This window comes from Orcinus orca, chromosome X (genome assembly GCF_937001465.1).
Source record: "Orcinus orca chromosome X, mOrcOrc1.1, whole genome shotgun sequence".
Classification (NCBI taxonomy): Eukaryota; Metazoa; Chordata; class Mammalia; order Artiodactyla; family Delphinidae; genus Orcinus; species Orcinus orca.
In genome coordinates, this window is record NC_064580.1 from 89,887,780 (window position 1) to 89,909,913 (window position 22,134).

The 22,134-nt window shown below is 44.6% G+C and overlaps 1 protein-coding gene and 1 pseudogene across 1 annotated transcript; both read right to left on the bottom strand.

The window, feature by feature from the left end:
• LOC101287598 (nuclear RNA export factor 2-like) overlaps positions 1–22,134 on the bottom strand; it is a 544,209-nt pseudogene that overhangs the window by 8,699 nt on the left and 513,376 nt on the right.
• On the bottom strand, positions 85–20,681 carry LOC125963153 (nuclear RNA export factor 2-like). Its single transcript, XM_049705231.1, has 4 exons — positions 20,485–20,681; positions 16,884–16,970; positions 1,088–1,271; positions 85–854 (listed from the first exon to the last, which is right to left on the bottom strand). Exons 2-4 carry the CDS (start codon positions 16,966–16,968, stop codon positions 779–781), a joined length of 345 nt encoding a protein of 114 aa, XP_049561188.1. The 5' UTR covers positions 16,969–16,970; positions 20,485–20,681; the 3' UTR covers positions 85–778.

A 22,134-nucleotide genomic window follows, 5' to 3' on the forward strand; every position in this document is an offset into this window, starting at 1 on the left:
TTCTTACGTCCACTGCAGTGAAAGGGACACTGCAATGGCTCTGGATTGAGTTCATTAGCCATGTTTTGTCATACTTTATCCCATAAGGAATCTAAGGATGAAAAGAAGCAATGGGAGAGAGGACAGACAACAGGGAATTTAGGCTGCAGGAGGAACCTTTTCCTCTTCTTTTCCGGCCTTCTACTGAGCTTGAAAGGGCTTGTAAAGAAGGGACCACTGGCATGATTTCTTATGGGTGTGCGTAATATGGATTTCCTAAATACTCTTTCTCTCCAGTCAAACTCTCTTCCACATAATCAAGGTGTCAGAGATGATGTTCCTTTTATAAATTTCCAGGAGATCCTACCCAGCACACACACTGCTTGCCCCTCAGACAAGGTCTCCAGAGGCTCGACCCTCCATCTCCCACACTCAGCTTGCCAAGCTGAGACCTCCAATGTGGAGTTGCTCCATATCCTTGGCAGTAGTTTCCATCTTTGCTTTGAGACAGGCTCCTCCGTTCTCCTCACGGTCAGCCTGCTCCCTGTACATTGCTTCTCTGAACCTGCCCTTAGATGAACAAGACTGTTAACTCCTGGTAATAAAAAGGACAGATTACAAACTGTCCCCAGTGAAAGAAACCAGCATCTCTACATGAGACCAACACAACTCCCCCTGGCTTTTCTCTCCTGCACATTCCATACATTTTTCAGGATACTCACTGTGACCCTGAACCAGCTCCCTGGAGTTCCATCTTGTGTGTTCTCCCCCTTTCTCTCTCCAGAGGTTTTCTCTTTCTCTACACAGTAGTATGCATGTGGCCTTCACTATGCCATTTCACTCCTCTCTTGTTGCCTCGGATGGTACAGGGAGAGCTGCAGGGGGGACGTGGAGAGAAGGACGGTGAGTGGCCATAAGTGCTAAGAAAGTCTTCTGTACACCCTCGTCTCTTTGACACCAGCACTACAATTAGGATTGCTCAACCATTATTTCACTTCTAGCATGCTTCAGTTTTGCAGTGAGAGAAGAAAAACAAGTCCACGGAGAGTGAGAGAGGTGCATAGTCCCAGGGGCTGCTGTGTACAAACCCTGCTGCCTGGCCACTTACTGGCTTACTTCGGGGTCCTCCTGGACATCCCTCTTCACCACGTTTCCATCATCCTCCTGGAGGTGTGAAGGCTGAGGCTCACACCCATCGCGTTCATAACGAGGGCTCCTCTCGCCAGAATTACCTGGGAAAGAACTCCAGCCTTTCTTTCTTCCTTGAGGTGATCTACCACCATCACTGTATTCTGAAAAGAGGAACAAAAATACAAGTTTGCAGACACATCTGTGATCCGCTTACCACGTACCATGTCTTAGGCTAACAGCATGGTAGGGCAGGCCAAGTGCCAACCTGGCCTAAGGGACCAGTCCCACAAGCCTCAGAAAGGACACTCTTCTGCCTGTGCAGAGAGGACAGCCTTATCCGACAGATGGCACTATCAGGGGAAGAATCGAGGAGGAGCAGGATGAGGAAGAGGAGGACAAGGAGGACAAAGAGGGAGGAGGGAGGAGAGGACAACTGCGCTGAAACTTTTAAAACAGTGGAGCAGGACTGATAAAGAACCGAGGTGTATGCGTCCATGGGTTAGACTGGACACCAGTCATAGAGATACCAGGAAGGCCCCCGAATCTTGCCTTCTCTCAGGACTTTCCAGCAACCACACCAATACCTCTCTCATGCTTCCCAAGTCCAAGGAGCCGCCATACCGATTCCACTAACAACCAGCAAGCTAGCTGGACTTCCTTTGCCAGTGCACTTGGAGCTTTAATGTCAGGTGGCACTGATGTAACGGCCTCCTGAACTGTCTCCCTCCCTCCAGCCTTGCCCTGAACAATACTCTGTTGGAAAGAGCCAGAGTGACCTCTCTATTGGGCCAGCCTGAAATGCCTTTCAGCTCAGCAGGCAACTCTTCCTAACTTCAGCCCTTTTATAACAAGGGTGTGAATGATAACCTGGAATGATGTGTCAACCACCATTTCCAAGTGTCTAGGGATTCTTCTTTTTGCATTCTATAACTGGTTTCTAATTTGATTCCATGGTGGCCAGGGAACGCTCTGTGAGATTTCAATTCTTCATTTTTTCATTTATATTTATTTATTTTATATTTAATTTTTTTTTTTTTTTGTGGTACGCGGGCCTCTCACTGTTGTGGCCTCTCCCGTTGTGGAGCACATGATCCGGATGTGCAGGCTCAGCAGCCATGGTTCACGGGCCCAGCCGGTCCACGGCATGTGGAATCTTCCCAGACTGGGGCATGAACCCGTGTCCCCTGCATCGGCAGGCGGATTCTCAACCACTGGGCCACCAGCGAAGCCCCTATTTTTATATTTTTTAATATATTTATTTCTTTATTTATGGCTGCGTTGGGTCTTCATTGCTGCACACGGGCTTTCTCTACTTGCGGCTAGTGGGGGCTACTCTTTGTTGCGGTGCCTGGGCTTCTTGTTGCGGCGGCTTCTCTTGTTGCGGAACATGGGCTCTAGGCGCACGGGCTTCAGTAGTTGCGGCATGCAGCCTCAGTAGTTGTGGCTCGAGGGCTCTAGAGCACAGGCTCAGTAGTTCTGGCGCACGGGCTTATTTGCTCCGCGGCATGTGGGATCTTCCTGACGTTGGCTCAAAACTGTGTCCCCTGCATTGGCAGGCGGATTCTGAACCACTGCACCACCAGGGAAGTCCCTCAATTCATTTAGAATTTATTGAGGTTTTTCTGATTGTCGAGGAGATGGTCTAACTTGGTGAATGTTACAGAGACCCTCCGGGAAAATCCTGTACTCTGCTGTTGGTGGGCGGACTGTTCTCTTTATGTCATGTATATCTTGTTAGTTTACTGTGTTATTCAGGTCTCCTGTATCCTTGCTGATTTTCTCCCTAGTAATTCTGTCACTTGCTAAGAGGGAGGTGGGTGTGGAAGGCCCCCACTATAATTATAGATCTGGCTCTTTCTCCTTTCAGCTCCATCAGTTTTTGCTTCATGTACTTTGAGGCTCCTTTGTTTGGTGCGTACACATTTAGGATCTTTATGTCTCCCTGGTGTCCTGATCTTTCATCATTCTGTAAGGCCTCTCTTTGGTTCTTGTTCATTTTCTTTACTCTGACATCTACTGTACTGGATACTGAAGCCACAGTCACGCTTAGAAAGTGTCCTGGTTATATCTCACCTTGTCTTCACTCCTAGGAGTTGTGTTGCTGTTCACCCCTCCGCCCACAAATTCTCCCCTCCAACATATCTAATTCACCATGCGAAGAGATGTGGAAGCCTTTTGGCATGTGCAGAAATAAGATAGTGTCAATTCTCTCTCCTTCCGGGGGCTTTTCCAGTTATGAAGTTCTGGAGATGAAAAGAGGGAGGCTGGGATGCAGATAAGGAATTGGACTGACAGTTCCTGTCACATGGTACACACACAGTATACATTAATAAATGAATGAGAAGCAGGATAGAAACTACACATATGCCCTTTTAGTCTTTCTATACACATCTGAATGTTTCAAAGTAAGTTAAGATCACACTTTACCTGGTTTTTTACAATAGACTTTGAGGAAACTTTTCACTTCTGTTTTTAAAATATATATTTTCCATTGAGGGGAAAAAGAAAAATGTGTAGAAAATGGAGAGCGATGCCACCTGGTGACCAGAGTCAGAACTGCAGGTGTAAAAGTCTGAACTGGGGCCTTGGCAAAGGATGGGGGATGGAAGGGACTGTGGTGTTGGTGGGGAGGGGAATGAATTTCATCCTAAAAGCAAGATTTCTAGACTTCACACTGGCAGCGATCCTTCTGTATTCATGCCCATGCTGGGATCTTCAAGCCCTGGGACTGGAAATCTGGCCCCTAAGTGAACTGAGTAGAAAGCTGCATGAGTTAGTGTATGAATAATTGGTGTAAAGAAATTTGAGGCAAAGGGATGTATACAAATACACACACATACAAAAAACTATCAAATCAATTCTTTTGATCTGCTTCTGAAGCCATGAATATATGAATAGCGTATTGGTAATCAGTTTGCAATCTTTTGTATTTTCAACATTTTATTCAATGTTTCCATTCTGGAAACAGCATAGAAATGCAAAGTTATAAAATAAAAACATCTTCTATCTTCAACAATCCACACTCAGTGATTTATTACCAAAGAAATCTGTTTAGTGTCTAAGTCAATAAATGTATTTCTGCACTATTATTTTGTGACTTGGCTGCTGATATACCTGTTTAACAAAACTTTATCTCAGTACTTTGTTAGGGCACCAATGAATACTTCTCTTTGTTTAACACGTATGGAAAAATATAGACATGCGTTTTAAGAAACCAAAATTACATTGCCACACCCATCTGTCCCTACCTTTTGCCCACCATAATACAAAGAGAGTTTCTCTTCACTTATAGGTGCCTACTTTCCAGATTTTTCTCTGTATGTAATGCACTAACATATTTAATCACCCTCATACACCCATGTTCATATATATTCTTCTGCAGTAAAAGGGTCATCATATTTTACTTTGTACATCATGACAACCCTGTTCGCTTAATATGATTCATTTCCTATTAATTTATTTAGTTTGGTTTCTTTTCAAGTGGTTTTTCTGTGCATCCACTCTTGATATCATTGACCTAACTCTACTGTTTAAGAATATTTTGTACATTGAAGAGATAAACCTACGTCTGAATACAATATCCCCCAGATTTTCCACACCTTTTGTGACTTTTGTAATGCAGAGGATATCTAATACTTTTTAATGAGTTTTAGTGTTTTTATTTCACTTCACGTTGTTTTAGAGAGAACAACTGAATAATAATGCCTTCTGAGATGTCGAATGTCAGTTCATAGGATAAAATGTAACTCCAGGTTACTTTGTGTAACTCCAGATTATGAATCCTGGAGCAGCAATTGGTAAGGTTGTTTCTAGGTCACGTTACTTAACTTTTAAGTTCTGTTCCCTGAAATGAATTCAGCAAGGTAGCAGGGTAAAAGATTAATATACAGAAATCTGTTGCATTTCATTACACTAATAATGAAATATCAGAAAGGAAAGTAAACAAATAATCCCATTTAAAATCCCATCAAAAAATGAAATACCTAAGAATAAACTTAACCAAGACGTGAAAGACCTATATGATGAAAACTATAGAACATTGATAAAAGAAATGGAAGGTGATTCAGAGACATGGAAAGGTGTCCCATGCTCTTAGACTGGAAGACTTAATATTGTTAAAATGGCCATACTACCCAAAGCAATCGACAGACTTAATGTAATCCCTATCAAAATACCTGTTACATTTTTCATAAAACTAGAACTAATAATCCAAAAATCTATATGGAACCACAAAAGACCCAGAATTGCCAAAGCAATCCTGAGGAAAAGAACAGAGCTGGAGGCATAACCCTCCCAGACTTCAGGTCATACTACAAAACTACAGTAATCAAAACAGCATGGTACTGGTACAAAAACAGACATATAGATCAATGGATAGAACAGATAGCCTAGGAATAAACCCACCCACCTACGGTCAAGTAATCTTCAATAAAGGAGGCAAGAATATACAATGGAGAAAAGACTGTCTCTCCAACAAGTGATGCTGGGAAAGCTGGACAGCTCCATGTAAATCAATGAAATCAGAACACTCCCTCACACCATATACAAAAATAAACTTGAAATGATTTAAAGACCTAAATATAAGACGTGACACCATAAAACTCCTAGAAGAGAACATAGGTGAAACACTCTCTGACATAAATCGTAGCAATATTTTCTTAGATCAGGGCCCCAAGGCAAAATAAATTAAAGCAAAAATAAACAAATGGGACCTAATTAAACTTAAAATCATTTGCACAGTCAAGGAAGCAATCAACAAATGAAAAGACAACTTATGGAATGGGAGAAAAATGTTTGCAAGTGATGTGACTGACAAGGGGTTAATATCCAAAAATATACAACTCCATATCAAAATATAAACAACTCAATCAAAAAATGGGCAGAAGATCTAAATAGATATTTGTCCAAAGGAGACATAAAGACGGCCAACAGGCACATGAAAAGATGCTCAACATCACTAATTACTAGAGAAATGCAAATCAAAACCTCACATGAGTCAGAATGGTTATCATCGAAAAGTCTGCAAATAATAAATGCTGGAGAGGGTGCGGAGAAAAGGGAACCTCCTACACTGTTGGTTCGAATGTAAATTGGTGCAGCCACGTGGAGAGCAGTATGGAGGTTTCTTAAATAGCTAAACACAGAGCTGCCATAGGATCCAGCAATCCCACTCCTGGGTATATATCCAGAAAGAAATGAAAACTCATACACACACACACACACACACACACACACACTGGACTATTACGCAGCCATTTGCAACAACATAGTTGGACTTAGAGAATATTATACTTACTGAAGTAAGTCAGACAGAGAAAGACAAATATTATATGATATCACTTATATGTGGAATCTAAAAAATAATACAAATGAATCTATATACAAAACAGAAACAGTCTCACAGACATAGAAAACAAACTTATGGTTACCAAAGGGGAGAAGGAGGTGGGAGGGACAAATTAGGAGTATGAGACTGACAGATACAAGCTACTATACATAAAATAGATAAGTAACAAGGATTTATTGTAAAGTACGGGGAACTGTATTCAATAACTTTTAATAACATATAATGGGAAATAATCTGATATCCGAATCACTTTGCTGTGCACCTGAAACTAACACAATATTGTAAATCAACTGTACTTCAATTTTAAAAAATACACACAAAAAATTCTGATTCTGATCATTTATAAGTACCTATTGGTCTTGAAAAGAGTTTAGGATTAAATGAGATAAAATGTAAAACCCCTTTCATATAGTAGTTGTGTACATGTTAATATCCTACCATTCAGGTTCTCTTTCCAAAGGGCAACAGCTTGTGCTGCCTTCTGGGTCCAGTTCAGCACCTCAAGAATCAGCTAGTCATTGTGGCCCCCACACCCAGTCCTCTTGGCCCCCAGAGTAGGATTTCATCCCTACCATCATCTTCATGTCCAATGGGGAGCATGACACAGTCCAGATTCCACATCAGGCGAGGTTTCCACTATCAGTCTTTTAAGCCCTGGAATTCTATCATCTAAAACAGGAGGCTATTGCTTGATCTGTGTAGAGGGCAAAGTGTAGACATGTGACCCTGGAAAATTTACACATTCCGTGAGTCTGAGGTTGGCCCTCTGTAAAATGGGACTAAGGGCGCCTACTTCTAGACTTGTAAGAAGAAAAGGAGAAAACCTCAAAGAATGTCTGGCAGGCAATAGGACTTTGAGATATATTACTCCTGGCCCACCTTGCCTCCTCTGTCCTATAAAATAGATTTGAAACAGCATCTGGAAATGTAGCAGCAAGAAGTGAACTTTGGTGCCATCTCATCATTTCCTTTTTCCTCATGCTTTCTTGTCTCCTTTTTTTCATTCTAGTTTGACCAGAGGAAATTTCTTATTGAGCCCCAGGAAGAAGGATTAGCACAGAAGAGCAAAGAACAGGAACAGGTCAGCTAGACAGAAGTCATCAAACGTATGTCCAGTTCCAGAGCCATCAACTGACCACAGGACCTGGGTTGAGTCTCTTCCCCGGTGTCGGCCTGAGTCCTAACATAGAAGTACACTCAATATAGAAACAGGGGTTAGGGGTGGGGCCTTTTCGGTCAGAAGACCAGGATTTGATACTGGGAACCATTACTGGCTGGTTGACTTATCTTGAGCAAGTAATTCATCTAATATGTGTGCTATAATTGTTGCTATCTTTTATTACTATTGTGGGTTTATTCTTTCAGTTTTATGAGTATTATTATTTTTCTTACCACCCAGCCAAGTGTGAATGGTAGGAGTGGTGATTAGCACAAAGTTAGGGACGAACCCTACTGAGGCTGGAGAATATAGGAAGTGAAGACAGAGAATGGAGGTGAAGTAAGGAGACAAGCCCTGGACTCTCTCTGGATGCCAGGCCCTGTGCCCACCCTTTCATGACCCAGGGAAGGTTTTAACCCGACAGCACTCCTGGCTCTCAGCTGCAGACAGTGGTGACCTGGGGGCTGCCAGGGAGGTGCCCAGATGAAGGACTATACCCTTATTAGCTCCCTCCCCACTGAAGACCACCAGAGCTGCCTCTCCATTGCCATCTCCCTGCTCTTGGCTTCTGGGTACCAGAAAAGGTACCCCGTGGAAACTTCCAGAACTGACCCTTGAAGGGCTTTCTCCTCATACAAAAGATACTGTACCTTCCTCAGTTCTCAAAGGTTGTCCTGCACAACTTACATTCCCACCAACAGGGAAAGAGGGTTATGACCCAGCAAACCCACTACTGGGCATATACCCTGAGAAAACCATAATTCAAAAAGAGGTAGCACAATGTTCACTGCAACACTATTTACAATAGCCAGGACATGGAAGCAACCAACGTGGCCACTGAAAAATGAATGGATAAAGAAGATGTGACACATATATACAATGGAATATTTACTCAGCCATAAAAAGAAATGAAATTGAGTTATTTGTAGTGAGGTGGATGGACCTAGAGTCTCTCGTACAGAGTGAAGTAAGTCAGAAAGAGAAAAACAAATACCGTATGCTAACACATGTACATGGAATCTAAAAACCAAAAACGTTCTGAAGAACCTAGGGGCAGGACAGGAATAAACACGCAGACGTATAGAATGCACTTGAGGACAAGGGGAAGGGAAGGGTAAGCTGGGACGAAGTGCGAGAGTGGCATGGACTTATATACACTACCAAATGTAAAACAGACAGCTAGTGGGAAGCAGCCGCATAGCACAGGGAGATCAGCTCAGTGCTTGGTGACCACCTAGAGGGGTGGGTTAGGGAGGGTGGGAGGGAGACTCAAGAGGGAGGCGTTATGGTGATGTATATACACATATACCGGATTCACTTTGTTATACAGCAGAAAGTAACACAACGATGTAAAGCAATTATACTCCAATAAAGATGTTAAAAAAAAAAAAGTAGTCAAGAAACAATAGTGCAGAGTCCTAGCACTGCTCTGTGATGTTGGTGCCTCCGAGTGACCTTCTAAGCGCACAAGCTTGGGCTTTACCTACACCCACCCCACTCTAATGTGTTAATTTTATGTGCTTTTTTCCCCCCCGATAGCACATGAAATTTAACACATAACAAATTAACACATAAGGATGAAATAAGTCCTCCCCCAAACCACAGTCCTGGGCATGGTGTAGAAAGTAGTGTTAAGAGCCTAAGCAGTGGGTACAGGTAAGCGCTGTTGACTTCCGTTTCAGGCAGGTCTAAAGGAAATTAAACCAAATCTAATGAGTTGTAGTTTTTATTTTCAGAGGAAAAGGGTAGAGTGATTACTGTGGGCCACACACTTGAGAAGGGTAACTCATTTAAGAGAGGTAACTCTATAGATTACGTACTGTTACAGAACTTTACAGATGCGAACACTTAAGTCCAGAGGTATTAAATCAATCACCTGACTAAGAGGTCACGGATATTGCAGATGGCAACACCAGGAGTGGCCCACAGGTCGTCTGGCTTCAGACTCTGTTCTGCTCACCCACCAGGTTCCTCACCAGAAGGTAACATTGGGTTCAGCCTTACTAATTCACAAAATCTGGCAAATCAGCCCCACTTACTGAAAAGTTGAGATCTTGAGAGAGCTCTTTGGGATGCCATGCTAATTAGACCCAAATTTGAGTCTATTTCATGGCCTCTATTTAAGGTTTGTGTATAGATATAAACGTATCTCTAATATGTGAAATCTGTGTATATGAGTGGTTTATGAATTGCTTGATGATAGCTGAAAACATTTCCTTCTTTTAAATAAACACTGAAAAGAAGGTATCATAAAGTTTAGTCACCATACTCCCCGTGCCTGAATTACAACAATTACAAATGAGTGGAATCTGAATTCATTAGATTTTACAGTGCATATTCTGTCTGTGTCTCCACAGAAAGAACAGAGAAAGGAGGACAATATATATCGTAGGGTTTTTTTTTTATTGCAAATCCAGAAACACCTATTTTGCTGATTTGTGTGGGAAACTGCAGGATCATCAGTATGTCCAAAATAAGTGTGATCTGATCTTTCTGGTTTGCTGGCCTCGGTAAACGATGCTTTACATTGTTCAGATTATTTTGCTAGGTTCCTGCAATGTGGCATGGCTGCATAAATAAGCTGAAGAAAATGCAACAGATCAAATTTTCCACTGTGGTTACAGTTGAGGTATTAAGAAAAGACAAGAGACTCTGTGGTTCTAGGCCTACTGAAAAATGTCCTAGTTTGGTGTAAAGAATTGTAAGAGAAGACAGTTATTCGTGCAGGTCACTGTGTCTCATGTAACTGTGGAGAATTATTTGTGGGACACATAAATTCAGGAGACAAAAAAGGAGGCATATCTTTATTTAAAATAGAGCCTATTATGAAACTTTACGCTGGATTTAGGAAACATCTCCATGTAGTCATAGGATGGAATCTGATACCAAGACCTGATATAGTTGTTATAATTAGATACAGATGAGCAGATCAACAGTGCAAGATGCAGAACAATTTTATCGAGCCTATCTATGCTCACCTGATGGTGATTGGGGTCAACTTTTTTTACCAAAAGTCCAATTCTGGCCTCCTCATTATCCCTCTTAAGTCACATTTTGCTCCTGTCAGACCTGATAACTCAAATCAATCATTCTTTCTCTGAGATGACGATCCGGAGTTCCTCAGGACCTTTTGAAAACATTTAGCTACATCAGTGGGGCCCTGTCACCACGCTCTACTATGTATCACGGGGGCGGGGAAGAAACTCTATGTTTAAAGACCTGTGTATCTGGGGTCCAGTTTAGGCATTACATTTATCAGGCACTGTGTTTAGGCAGCATGATAAACCATTTCTCTTGCATGTGATTTGGCAGGATTTCACGGGAACAAATTTTCCTTCTTTTATCTTTTTTGTTTTGAGGTGGCCACTTTGGGAGTTGGTGCCAGTGATTTTAGGAGGAGGAGTGGCTTTATCTAACACAGAGAATTGGGAAAGGGGAGCAACAGAACAGTTGTGATGCTGTTTACCTAAAGGTAAATACTCAAATTCTTCTTGTTCTAACACACATATGTACAACTAAACTAGATGTCGTATGTGACTTTACTTTCAGAAAGCAAAGTTGACTTACCTAGCAACAGTACACAGGAGATAGCGTCAGATGGGGCTGTATCATTATGGAAACTGCATTCAGAACCTCTTTTTCTTTGTTTCTTTGTGAAATTCGTTAAGATATATGGAAGTAAGTTTATTGTCAGTGTTTTTTTTTGTTTTTTTAACATCTTTATTAGAGCACAATTGTTTTAAAATGGTGTGCCACCCTCCGCCCTAAAACAAAGTGAACCAGCCACACATACACACACGTTCCCATATCTCCTCCCTCTTGTGTCTCCCTCCCTGCCACTCTCCCTATCCCACCCCTCCAGGAGGTCACAAAGCATGGAGCTGATATCCCTGTTCTGTGTGGCTGCTTCCCACTAGCTATTTTACATTTGGTAGTGTATATATGTCCATGCCACTCTCTCACTTTGTCACAGCTTACCCTTACCCCTCCCCATATCTTCAAGGCCATTCTCTAGTAGGTCTGTGTTTTTATTCTCGTCTTACCCCTACGTCCTTCATGACCTTTTTTTCCCTTAGATTCCATATATATGTATTAACATACGTGACCCTGGGTACATGGCAAATCTCTGGTGCCTAACCTCCTCATCTGTCAAATCAAAGTCCTGGGTTAGATCACCGGTAGCAAACTAGTTGCCCACAGACTGCTCCTCTTTTGGCCTGCAGAGTCTCATGTGTGTTTTCTTTCTTTTTTGGCTGTGTTGGGTCTTCATTGCTGTGCACGGGCTTTCTCTAGTTGCAGCGAGCGGGGGCTACTTTTCATTGTGGTGCACAGGCTTCTCACTGCGGTGACTTCTCTTGCTGCGGAGCACGGGCTCTAGAGCGCAGGCTCAGCAGTTGTGGCGCACGGGCTTAATTACTCCGTGGCATGTGGGATCTTCCCAGACCAGGGATTGAACCCATGTCCCTGGCATTGGCAGGTGGATTCTTAACCACTGCACCACCAGGGAAGTCCTCATGTGTGTTTTTAAACTCAGTTGTTGCCCATTTTCTAATGTTGGGAAATTTCACATAAAAATACAATTATTTAGCTTCTTCTGAGAAGCAAGAAGGTCTGGCCACAAGGGGCCCCTGTGACCACATGGCAGCACTGGGAGTGGACATGCGGGCAGTTGCCTCCCCAGCAAGGGCTCGTGCGGGCTCCCGGGTGCTTCACTCAGCCCCACTGCCCGTCTGAGTAGGCATCTGAGTCTGTGCCCTCAAGGCTGATACCTCTAAAGCTGTATTCTCTTGTATCCTGAGAGCGAAGGGAAAATCTCTGGAGCATAACGGGGCATGTAGCAGCACACTGACACCAGGACTCCCAGCAGGAGCCTCAGGCCAGCCACGCTCACCTTCTATCCAAAGCCCACCACCTTTCCAGTCACTCCTCTTTCTCTTCCCCGTCGCTACAGGCCCCAACACCCCTCCCTCAGTTGTGAACTCCAAAGACAATGCTGCATCTGATTCAATGCAGACCCCCACCACTACCAAATACAGAAGAGATGATCGACATATTCCATTAAAATATGATAAATGCTTGGTTAAGAAATGCTTCAGGTGTGTTTAGTTTCCTCCATTTAAAGGCTCCCAGAAGGCTGGCATATGATATGGCTACTGTGCAGACTATACCTACACCTACTATATAGGGCTGGGTGACTTGCACGAGGGATCCCACTGAACCCTCCCAAGCAGCCTATGAACTTGATAATCTAGTTCACCTTTTGTGAATTTAGAAACTGAAACTCAGAAATTTCCAGCTCACCCAAAGTCAAACAGTTAGCAAGCAGAAGGGTCAGGATGCAAACCCCAATCTCCAAGACCTATTTCTGTGTGCCCACCCCCCATGCAAGTGGCACAAAAAAGAGGCTGTTGCCAAAAGATTAAAAAACCTACTTTGTTTTTAACTTCATCCGAACACCTTTTTCTAAAACCCAAACACAAAGCCCCATTATTAAGCGTGTGTAGGGCTTCCCTGGTGGTGCAGTGGTTGAGAGTCCGCGCCCTGGTCCGGGAAGACCCCACATGCCACGAAGCGGCTGGGCCCGTGAGCCATGGCCGCTGAGCCTGCGCGTCTGGAGCCTGTGCTCCGCAACGGGAGAGGCCACAACAGTGACAGGCCCGCGTACCGCAAAAAAAAAAAAAAAAAAAAAAAAAAAAAAGAGTGTGCAGGCCTCAGGAGGGGAATGGCCATACTCTGAACAAGCACCACACTCCTGCCGGCCACTCAGTTAAGTTGTCTGAACCTTGAGGTCCATGGATACAATGTTACAAAAGCACCAGAGACCCATGCTTCCAGCAAAGCGGCCACTAGAGCCACGGTCACTCCCTCCTGTTACAAAATATCTAGAATAAGTAAGTAGTCATGATAGACCCAAAGTAGTAAACTATCATTGCAAGGTATTTTACTACTCTGAAAAGCTGGGCAGGTGTTTGACAGATGCCAGAAACCCCTGGATAAAAAGGAGCCTTGAAGGGCACACGTCAGTAGACAAGGTGGCCACAGAGAAAATCTCCAAGGGATAAAGACAGGCTTGTCCGTCTCACCACAGCTCTGGCTGAGGAAGTCTCACCAGCAGGCTCTCAAACAGATTAAGGATTGGTCTCTACACTGCCTGATGGCCAGAAAACCCAAGCCACAAAATTTCCTTCACGTACCCTGTGCTGGCAGCACAGCAGGGGCCCTCCCAAGTCCTCTCAGGAAGCACTCGGCCCTAATCAAGAGATCAGGGAAGCCTCAGATTTGATCAAACATGAGTCCACAAGCAGATACAGGATACAAAATAAATAAGAAAGTATTTCACGAACAAGGAACAAGAGGCTATCAAGAATAGCCAGATTTTGGGACTTCCCTGGAGGCCCAGTGGTTAGGACTCCATGCTTCCACTGCAGGGGGCATGGGTTCGATCCCTGGTCGGGGAACTAAGATCCTGCAAGCTGCATGGCGCGGCCAAAACAAACAAACAAACAAATAAGCAAAAAACAGATTTTGAAGAGATGAAGAAATTAAAAATAATGAGTGGGGGAGGGAGGGGCTTCTTCATTACAAAAAAAAAAAGCAAGCTAATATATGTAGAGGATACGACAGATTTAGAAAATCACCATTTTGCAACCACCAATGCAATAACTGATAAGGCAATGACCATCAATGAATGCTACAGCCATAGGGTAAAAGGATATTCAGGACGTCTCGAACTGTCACTTCCCAGATGATTATAAATTTCAGAGGGAACCAGTCCCCTCACAGTAGAACGTGGCGTCAGCCCCCTGTTGTGATGCAGGTTCCAGACACATCACCTGCATCACGTTCTGACAAAGGACTGAATGTTTCAGACACAATCAGACAACCACTGGAGGACAGCTGTAGGGTACTCTACAAAACAACTGTCCTGGGCTCTTCAAAAATGTCAGTGTCATAAAAGAAAACAAACCAAAAATGCAGGGGACAGGAACTGTTCTCGATAAAGAGACTAAAGAGACAATAATGAATGCAATGTGTGATATGTGATTATAATTCAATTTAAAAATATAAAAAAATGAAAGAGACACAAACTGAAATGACTTGGAGATATTTTAATATAAACTAGATATTAGCCAATTTTATTAGCAACATTACATTTCTTGGGTGGATGACCATATCATGGGAATGACAGAGAAGGTCCCTTTGCACTTACTTTCAAATGGTTCAGAAGTAACATAGAGAAAACACAAATCTCACAAAATATTTACCCTTAGTTACCTATGAGTAGAGTACAGAGGGATTCATCAAACTGTTCTTTCCACTCTTTTGTAGGTTTCAAATTTTTCAAAATGGAAAATATTCAATGGACTGGATTAAAGAGTAGCTTCCTAACAGCTTACAAGACAGACTGGAAGAGAGGTCTAATGAAGCTACCCAGAACGCAGAAGAGTCAAAACAACAGAAAACATAAAAGAGGTTCAAAGACTAAGAAGACAAAATGAGAAGCTCCAGCCCAGGATTTCCCAGTCTTGGCACCGTGGGCATTTTGGGCCGGAGAACTCCTCCTGCAGGGGCTGCTCTGTGCTCTGCAGGGTGCCCTGCAACCCCCCCGGCCTCCACCCACAAGATGCCAGCAGCACTCCCGGCCCAACCAAGTGTGACAACCGAAAACATCTCAGGACAGTGCTAAATGTTCCCCGGGGGGCAAACTCGGCCCAAGTGGAGGACCTCTGCAGTGGAGGTCCTCACCTAGCTGGAGTTCCAGAAGAGAATAGAGAGAACAGGGAAAGGCAGCATCTGAAGAGACAAAGGCTGACCAGTTCCCAGAACTTATTAGACACAATATGTACTCAGATCCATATCAAGCAGGATAAATGAAAATAAATCCACACTTTGACATATCACAGTGAAACACCAAAACCAAAATATCCCAAAAACATCCAGAGAGAAAAGACAAAATCCTCAAAACCAGTCTTCTCAAAAGCAACAGTAGAAGCCAAAAGGTAGCAAATATCACTGAGAGAAACAGTATTGAGAGAACACATCTGTCAACTGAATTATATATCCAATATAACTATCTTTCAAAACAAGGGCAACACAATAAATACAAACCTGACTTTGCCACCAACAAACTTCTAGAAGGAACTTCTTAATGATGTACTTTAGGAAGGAAATGGAGGGAGAGCAAAGGTCTAAGATATGAGAAGGAACAGTAAGCAAATAAATGGTAAATACAGTGACAAGCAGAAAGGGAATTAAAGCTCACGTTTATACTTGTTCACAAATATAGCACTTCCTCCTCTATGGTTAGACACCAGTAAAAGACATACTATCAATTCAATCATATGACTTCAAAATGATAATTAGAGTCATCATCTTACAACCGCCACTTTAATAACTCCCTCAAACAGGCAGGGCTGTGCTACTGCTTCAGAAAGGCTAAGGGACTTGCCTGGGGTCTCAGCACCAGAGCTGGAACCCCTTTCTTTACACAATGACTCCTCCTCTCCTGCACCAAGCAGCCCTCCTGAAGAACAAGCAGGGCCCAGACTGGGGACTCTAGTGCGTTTCAAGCACCCAGCCAAGCCCCTCACAGATCCCACAAGTTGTCCTGCACCCTCGACCTGGAAGGCCCTTTTCTTCCCTGCAAAGTCAAATGTCAAGCTTCAACCCCTCCAGCCACACCAAGCCAAGTGTCACCTCCTGCTACAATTCCAGCTGCATTTAAGATCGGGCGATGCCTCGCAGCTTAGTGCTCAACTGGAGTTTTTCATGCTGCCATGGTGTCCTCTCTGCCCTGGAGAGACTATAAGGCCCTTGGAGATAAAAATCACGTCTCTAATTCTTTTTTCCTTTTTCTTTCCATCTCTCACACAGCCAGAATAGTGCTGGGTCAAGTTAGCATTTGGAAAATTGCTTGCTGACTGGTTTTCTTTCCCAGATGTCACTCCCAAGATTTTATGAAGCCCTAGGCCAACAGAAATGTATTTCCAAAGCAAAGGAAACTTGAAAGAGATAAAAGACAAATTACAGAGACAATAAGACACCTCTGAAGACTTCACTCTCTTTTCTCTGGAGGTCAGCCAGGGTAATTTGAATTTTAGAAGCATGGATTTTAGATACTCAACTGTATTATTGCACATCGGTTTTAAAAACATACGTATAACCAATTTAGCTAAACAAAGACTAGTTAAGATACAAATTGAATTTGGCTTACACATTAAGATCATCCTCTTGGGTAGATTTTAAAAAATGAGAGAAAATGAGTACCTTGCCAGTTCCAGGAGGCCCTGCCAACAAGACAGCTCTTCCAGCAATTTTCTTGCTTTTGATTAATTCCACTATCACACCACATGCCTAGATACCACAATAGAAAGAAATAATAAATCAATATTAAAATGTTTCACAGGAGGAAAAATTCCAGTGTCTGGTCCACACAACTCAGACTCATCGAGTGCCAGGACACCACAGGCGCTGTTCTAGGCGCCAGAGGCAGTAGAGGGCCATGGAGCTCATGTCCTAGTGGAGGAGACATACAAACACAGAATCTCTACTATGAAGAAAAAAGGGCAACAAAAGAGCAAGTGGCTGGGGGCAGAGGTTACTCTATAATAAAGAGTGATCTGGGAAGGCCTCTTTGACATTATATTTGATATACGAAGCTGCAGGCAGGGCAGGAGTCAGTGTTCCAAGCAAAGGAAACAATAAATTCAAAATACAGGAATGAGCTTGGCATGTCCAAGGGACAGAAAAGCTGTGCTGACCAGAGTTCAGAAAACAAGCAGACCGGGAAGATGAGGTTGTAGAGGCAGGAGGGGCAGCACTCAGAACAGAATCTTCCAGTCCATAGTAAAGTTTGGATTTTATTCTACATGTAATGGGAAGCCAGTGAAAAAGCCTTAGGCCACATGTCATGTTCTGAAAATTTGTTTTTAAAGTATCTTGATGGCTGCTATGTGGAGAACGGACAGGAGGGGTACAAATGGGAGCAGTGGCATATACTCCAGGGGCCCACACACCTCAAAATTGGAAACAAGACTGTGTGTATATGTTCAAATGTGCATTCTTCCAGGGAGGGCTCACAGCTTTCATCACATTCCCAAATTAACCCACTAAGGGCTAAGAATCAATGACATATTCTACTAGTTGGCCATCAGTTAACTATCCCAGAATGCTGTAAGCAAATGCTGCACGTGAGGTTTAACCTACAGCATCCTAAGATCCAAGGAATGCCTTTCAAATCCTCAAGATTAAATTACTTGTTTGTTCGTATATTTTAAATATTCAGAGTATTAAGCCATTTACAGCATCTATATTATATATAGACAGGTATGGACATTATATACATACAGCATGTATTTCGCATGAACCTTTGAAGTTAGGGGCGCCCAACCTCCACGCAGGCGAAAATCAGCATATAACTATACAGTCAGCCCTCCATATCTGTGGTTCAGCAGCCCTGGATTCAACCAACTGGGGGTCATGTAGCACCCTAATACGTATTGATTGAAAGAAATCTGCGAATAAGTGGACCCATGCAGTTCAAACCCATGTTGTTCAAGAGTTGACTGCGTATTGATACGTGTGTGTATATATGTTCAAATATTCCATAAATAGGTTCCTGGTTTTATGTATTTTATAATATTTAACTCTAAAGGAGTAAGGCTGAGAAAGTCACACTCCTTAAACACCCAATCTCAAGGTTTCTCACACCGATCTAAAAACCGAAAGCACAACTGTCTCCAAGGTGCACCGTCCTTGCCTCAGGGCAGGCCCATAGCTCCTCTACCTGGGTGGTACCTTGTGGACAGGGTCTTGTGAGCACATCTTATCTCCTCTCCCACTTTCCCCATGGACTGTGGAGACATACCTTGGTCCCACACTTAGACAACCCCTCAAAAACGTGGGTTCAAGGAATGCATGTGGATGTGCCCTATTCCATTTCTGGCTCAGCTGGAAAAGCACAGTGCACTTAACAGCCTAGAAGATATTCTTCAGACGCTGCATTTCTAAAAAGACAAAAGAGCCATTATGGTCTTTCCACAGTAACCTCTGATGTCATAATCCTCAGCACTGGAACTCTTTGGGCAACTCAAAAGAGGTAGAAGAGCCTTTGCCAACCTTGGCTACGTACTCTTATTCACACACTTCCCCTTGCATTTAATCTTCTTCCATTTAGGCTCCTTCTCTCCAGTGAGACATGTCCAGTGAATTCCAAAATTTAAAAAGTATGAACTGGAAGGGCCTTTAAGAGATAACCTAGTCTAACTCTCATTTTTCAGATGAGGACATTAAACATCAAGGAGGCTGCTGATGTGACCAGACTCAGACAAGGACCTGGTAGCAGAGGTGGGATGACTAATAATTCAGTACGTAAATTCTGAGTCCCTATAATGAGTCAAGTTCTGGGTATATGATACTACCCGGTCTCTATCCTTGGGAAGCTCATATTCGTACGGAGGTACACAGCGTCAGAGTCAAGAGTATGGATTCTGGAGTCAGATAGACTTAGGTTTAAATCCTGGCTCTACCAATTACCAGCTGAGTACCCTTAGATCCATAACCTAACCTCTAGGAACCACCGTTTCCTCATCTGAAAACAGAGTTCATAGCATAGTGGCACAAAGGCTAACGGGTTTATGGTAAAGTATGCTAATGTCTATAACTTACTTTGAAATGCAAAAGTAGATTGTTAGATGGATAAATGAACAGACAGAAGACAAAGCAACAGACTAAAATGTTACTTGTAGAATTCAGGAACACAGGTACGCACTACACAAGTCTTTCAACTTTTTGGTATGTCTGAAAAGTGTCATAACAAAGTGAAGGAGGGACAGGTATAAGGGTGGTGATGAACAATAAGACAATGGAAACGGAGCTGCTTAGCACAGTGCTCGGCACATGAAAAGCACTCAACAATGTCAGCTACTTGCAGAGACAGGCCCTCAGAGAGCAGAAGCTGGATAAAGAGAAATTTCAAAGTCACCTTGGCCCTGTCACTATTTCCCCTCTGGAAACCTGATGTTCCAAATGGAAACCAGAGGCTTCTCTTTGGCCCTTTCTATTAGCACAATCAGGCTAGGAGGCAAGAGCCTTTTCCAGGAGTTCTGTAGCTGCCGAGCCACCGCAGGGGCAAAATGGGCTGACGTTAGGGCTGAAGGGGGCCCGAGGGGGGCGGTCCTACCACAGAGCGCGCTGCTTCAGGAGTCAGGGGCACACAGGCACAAACTCCAGCATTACTATTACTAAACTGGGTGGCAAGCGGATGGGTGAAGTGACCTCTCCCACCCTCAATGTTTTCATCAAAAAAAAAAAAAAACACACACACACACACAAAGAGCCTGAACAGTTTTGTGATGATAATGCGGCCGAAGGCAATTGGCACCAGCATCACTTAGCAGAAGTGGGCTTAACTGGAATGTTCAGAAAGGCCTCTGCACCTGCCACCTGCTCAGGCGGATCACCTCCCGATCATAAAAGTCCCAGAGCCTCCCCCTGCGCTCACAGCAACTCAAACGCCGTGCCCGGGCCCGCAGAGCCCCGCAGGAACTGATCCCCGAAGTCTAATAACGGCCCTTCTGTTCAGCGGTTTAAACGTCTGTGTCTGAAACGCGAGCTCCCGGAGAGCAGGGACCTGGCCCATCGACTCCCCGCCGACCCCCGTGCCGCGCGGACGGCCTGGCCCCGAGCGGCGGTCAGTCAGGACTCGTGGCCAGAAGCGAGGCCGCGGGGTCGTCGCCGCGCCCCGGGACGTCCTCCCCACGCCCCACCCCCAGGTCCGCGCCGCCTGGGCCCACCTGAGCCCCGTCCCCGCCTCGGTCTCCCCCCTCAGTTCAGTCCCCATGACTCAGCCCCCGCCCCGCCGCCACACCTCGCGCGCGTTCTCCTGGCCCACGAGCCCCGAGGCCGCCTGCTTGGCCAGGCCGCTCTCGTCCAGCCCCAGCCCCTTCACGTAGCTGTGAGAGGCGATGCGCTGCGTCTTGGTGGTGCTCTTCACCTCCTCGATCTTCAACCTGCGCACCTGAAGCCCGAGCGCCCGCTCAGCCCTAGCAGCGCGCAGCCGGTTACCACGCGGCCGTTACCAGGCGGCTGGTCCGGCCCCGCCTCAGTCAGCTCCCCATTGGCCGCAGGGGGAACGCCTCAGCGCCCCATTGGCTCCTGGCTTTGCCCGTCGCGGCTGCCGGGAAGGCTCCGCCCACCAGCTTCCGGCTGTGTCCCGAGGTTGGCTTCCCCGCGGCCGGCGCTTCCTGCCCGCGTGGGCCCGAAAGGGCCGCTGCGCCCCAGTGAGGGCCTGTGTTCCGCTCTTCACGGCGCCTTCGCGTCCGTGACAGCATTCGAATGGATACCCTTTTGCGGAGCTCAAGTTCGACCTCGGTGTTGGAGATGAAGAGACAGGTTTAGAACTTAAGCTTCGATTTGTGCCCACTAATCAGTTTTCTGACTCCCACGCCTTTCATCTCCCTGGGGAGGCTGTGCTCAGCATCCGCCTTGGGATCGTCCTCCTCTTCTCCTCGCCTCCACCTCTCCCTTTACTTAGATTAAGTTGGCTGTGGATGACGTTTAGTGTAATTCCTAATGCAGATAAAGATGCGGGCTAAAAGAGGCCCAATAACTTATGAAGAACGCACAGCAAGTAATCAGAAGAGTTGGAACTCCACCTGAGGACTTAAGGCTTTGCAGCCGGTGTAAACCTCATCCCATCTCACGACCTCAGATGAGACAATTAGCCAGTGGCTGTGTCCTGTCCGGTTCCATGATGATATTAACACTCCTCCAAAAAGTGTACTCTTCCCATCCACCCAGTCATTCCACAAACATTTGTTAGCACCTCCTGTGAGCCAGACACTACAATGTGCTAGGATGCACACATAAAATACAAAATCTCCAGCCTTGAGAAGCTCAGTCCTTAGTTGGGAAACTTGCAACATGAGGTGCGCCAAAGCAGGTACCCCCACGTGGTGTGCAAGCCCAGAGCAGGGCCATCTGGAAAAGCTGGAGAGCCAAGGAAGGCACCATGACGTGGTAACGCCTGGACCAATCCCTGACAGAAGGATAACATCCTCAGAAGCAGACGGTATGTCACCATTTCACACCTGAGTGGACTCAGGTCCAGAGAAAGGGAGGGACTGGCCCAGAGCTCAGGGGAGCTTGCATTAGGGTTGAGACAGACCTGAAGTCAAATCCAGGTGCAGGAGTTCCTGACTCTCACACCTCCTTGTACTTCTCCATCTTAACTTTTGAGTCTATGTTTCTGATTACTTGCAAGACTATCAGGTCAATGTTAGTCTCTCCCACTAAATGGCAGGCATTATGAAAGTGTAGACCACGTCTGTGTTGTTCATCATTTTAACCCCAGTGTCTGGCACACAGCCTGGCTCACAGTTAAGGCTTCTTATAAATTCAGTAGGTTCTGGACCCTCACATACACACAAAATCATGCAGTTTTGCTGCAGGTATTTTACACAGCAGATCTTATGGGACTTGATAATGGTTTCTGTCAGTGAATGGAACCTTTTGGCCC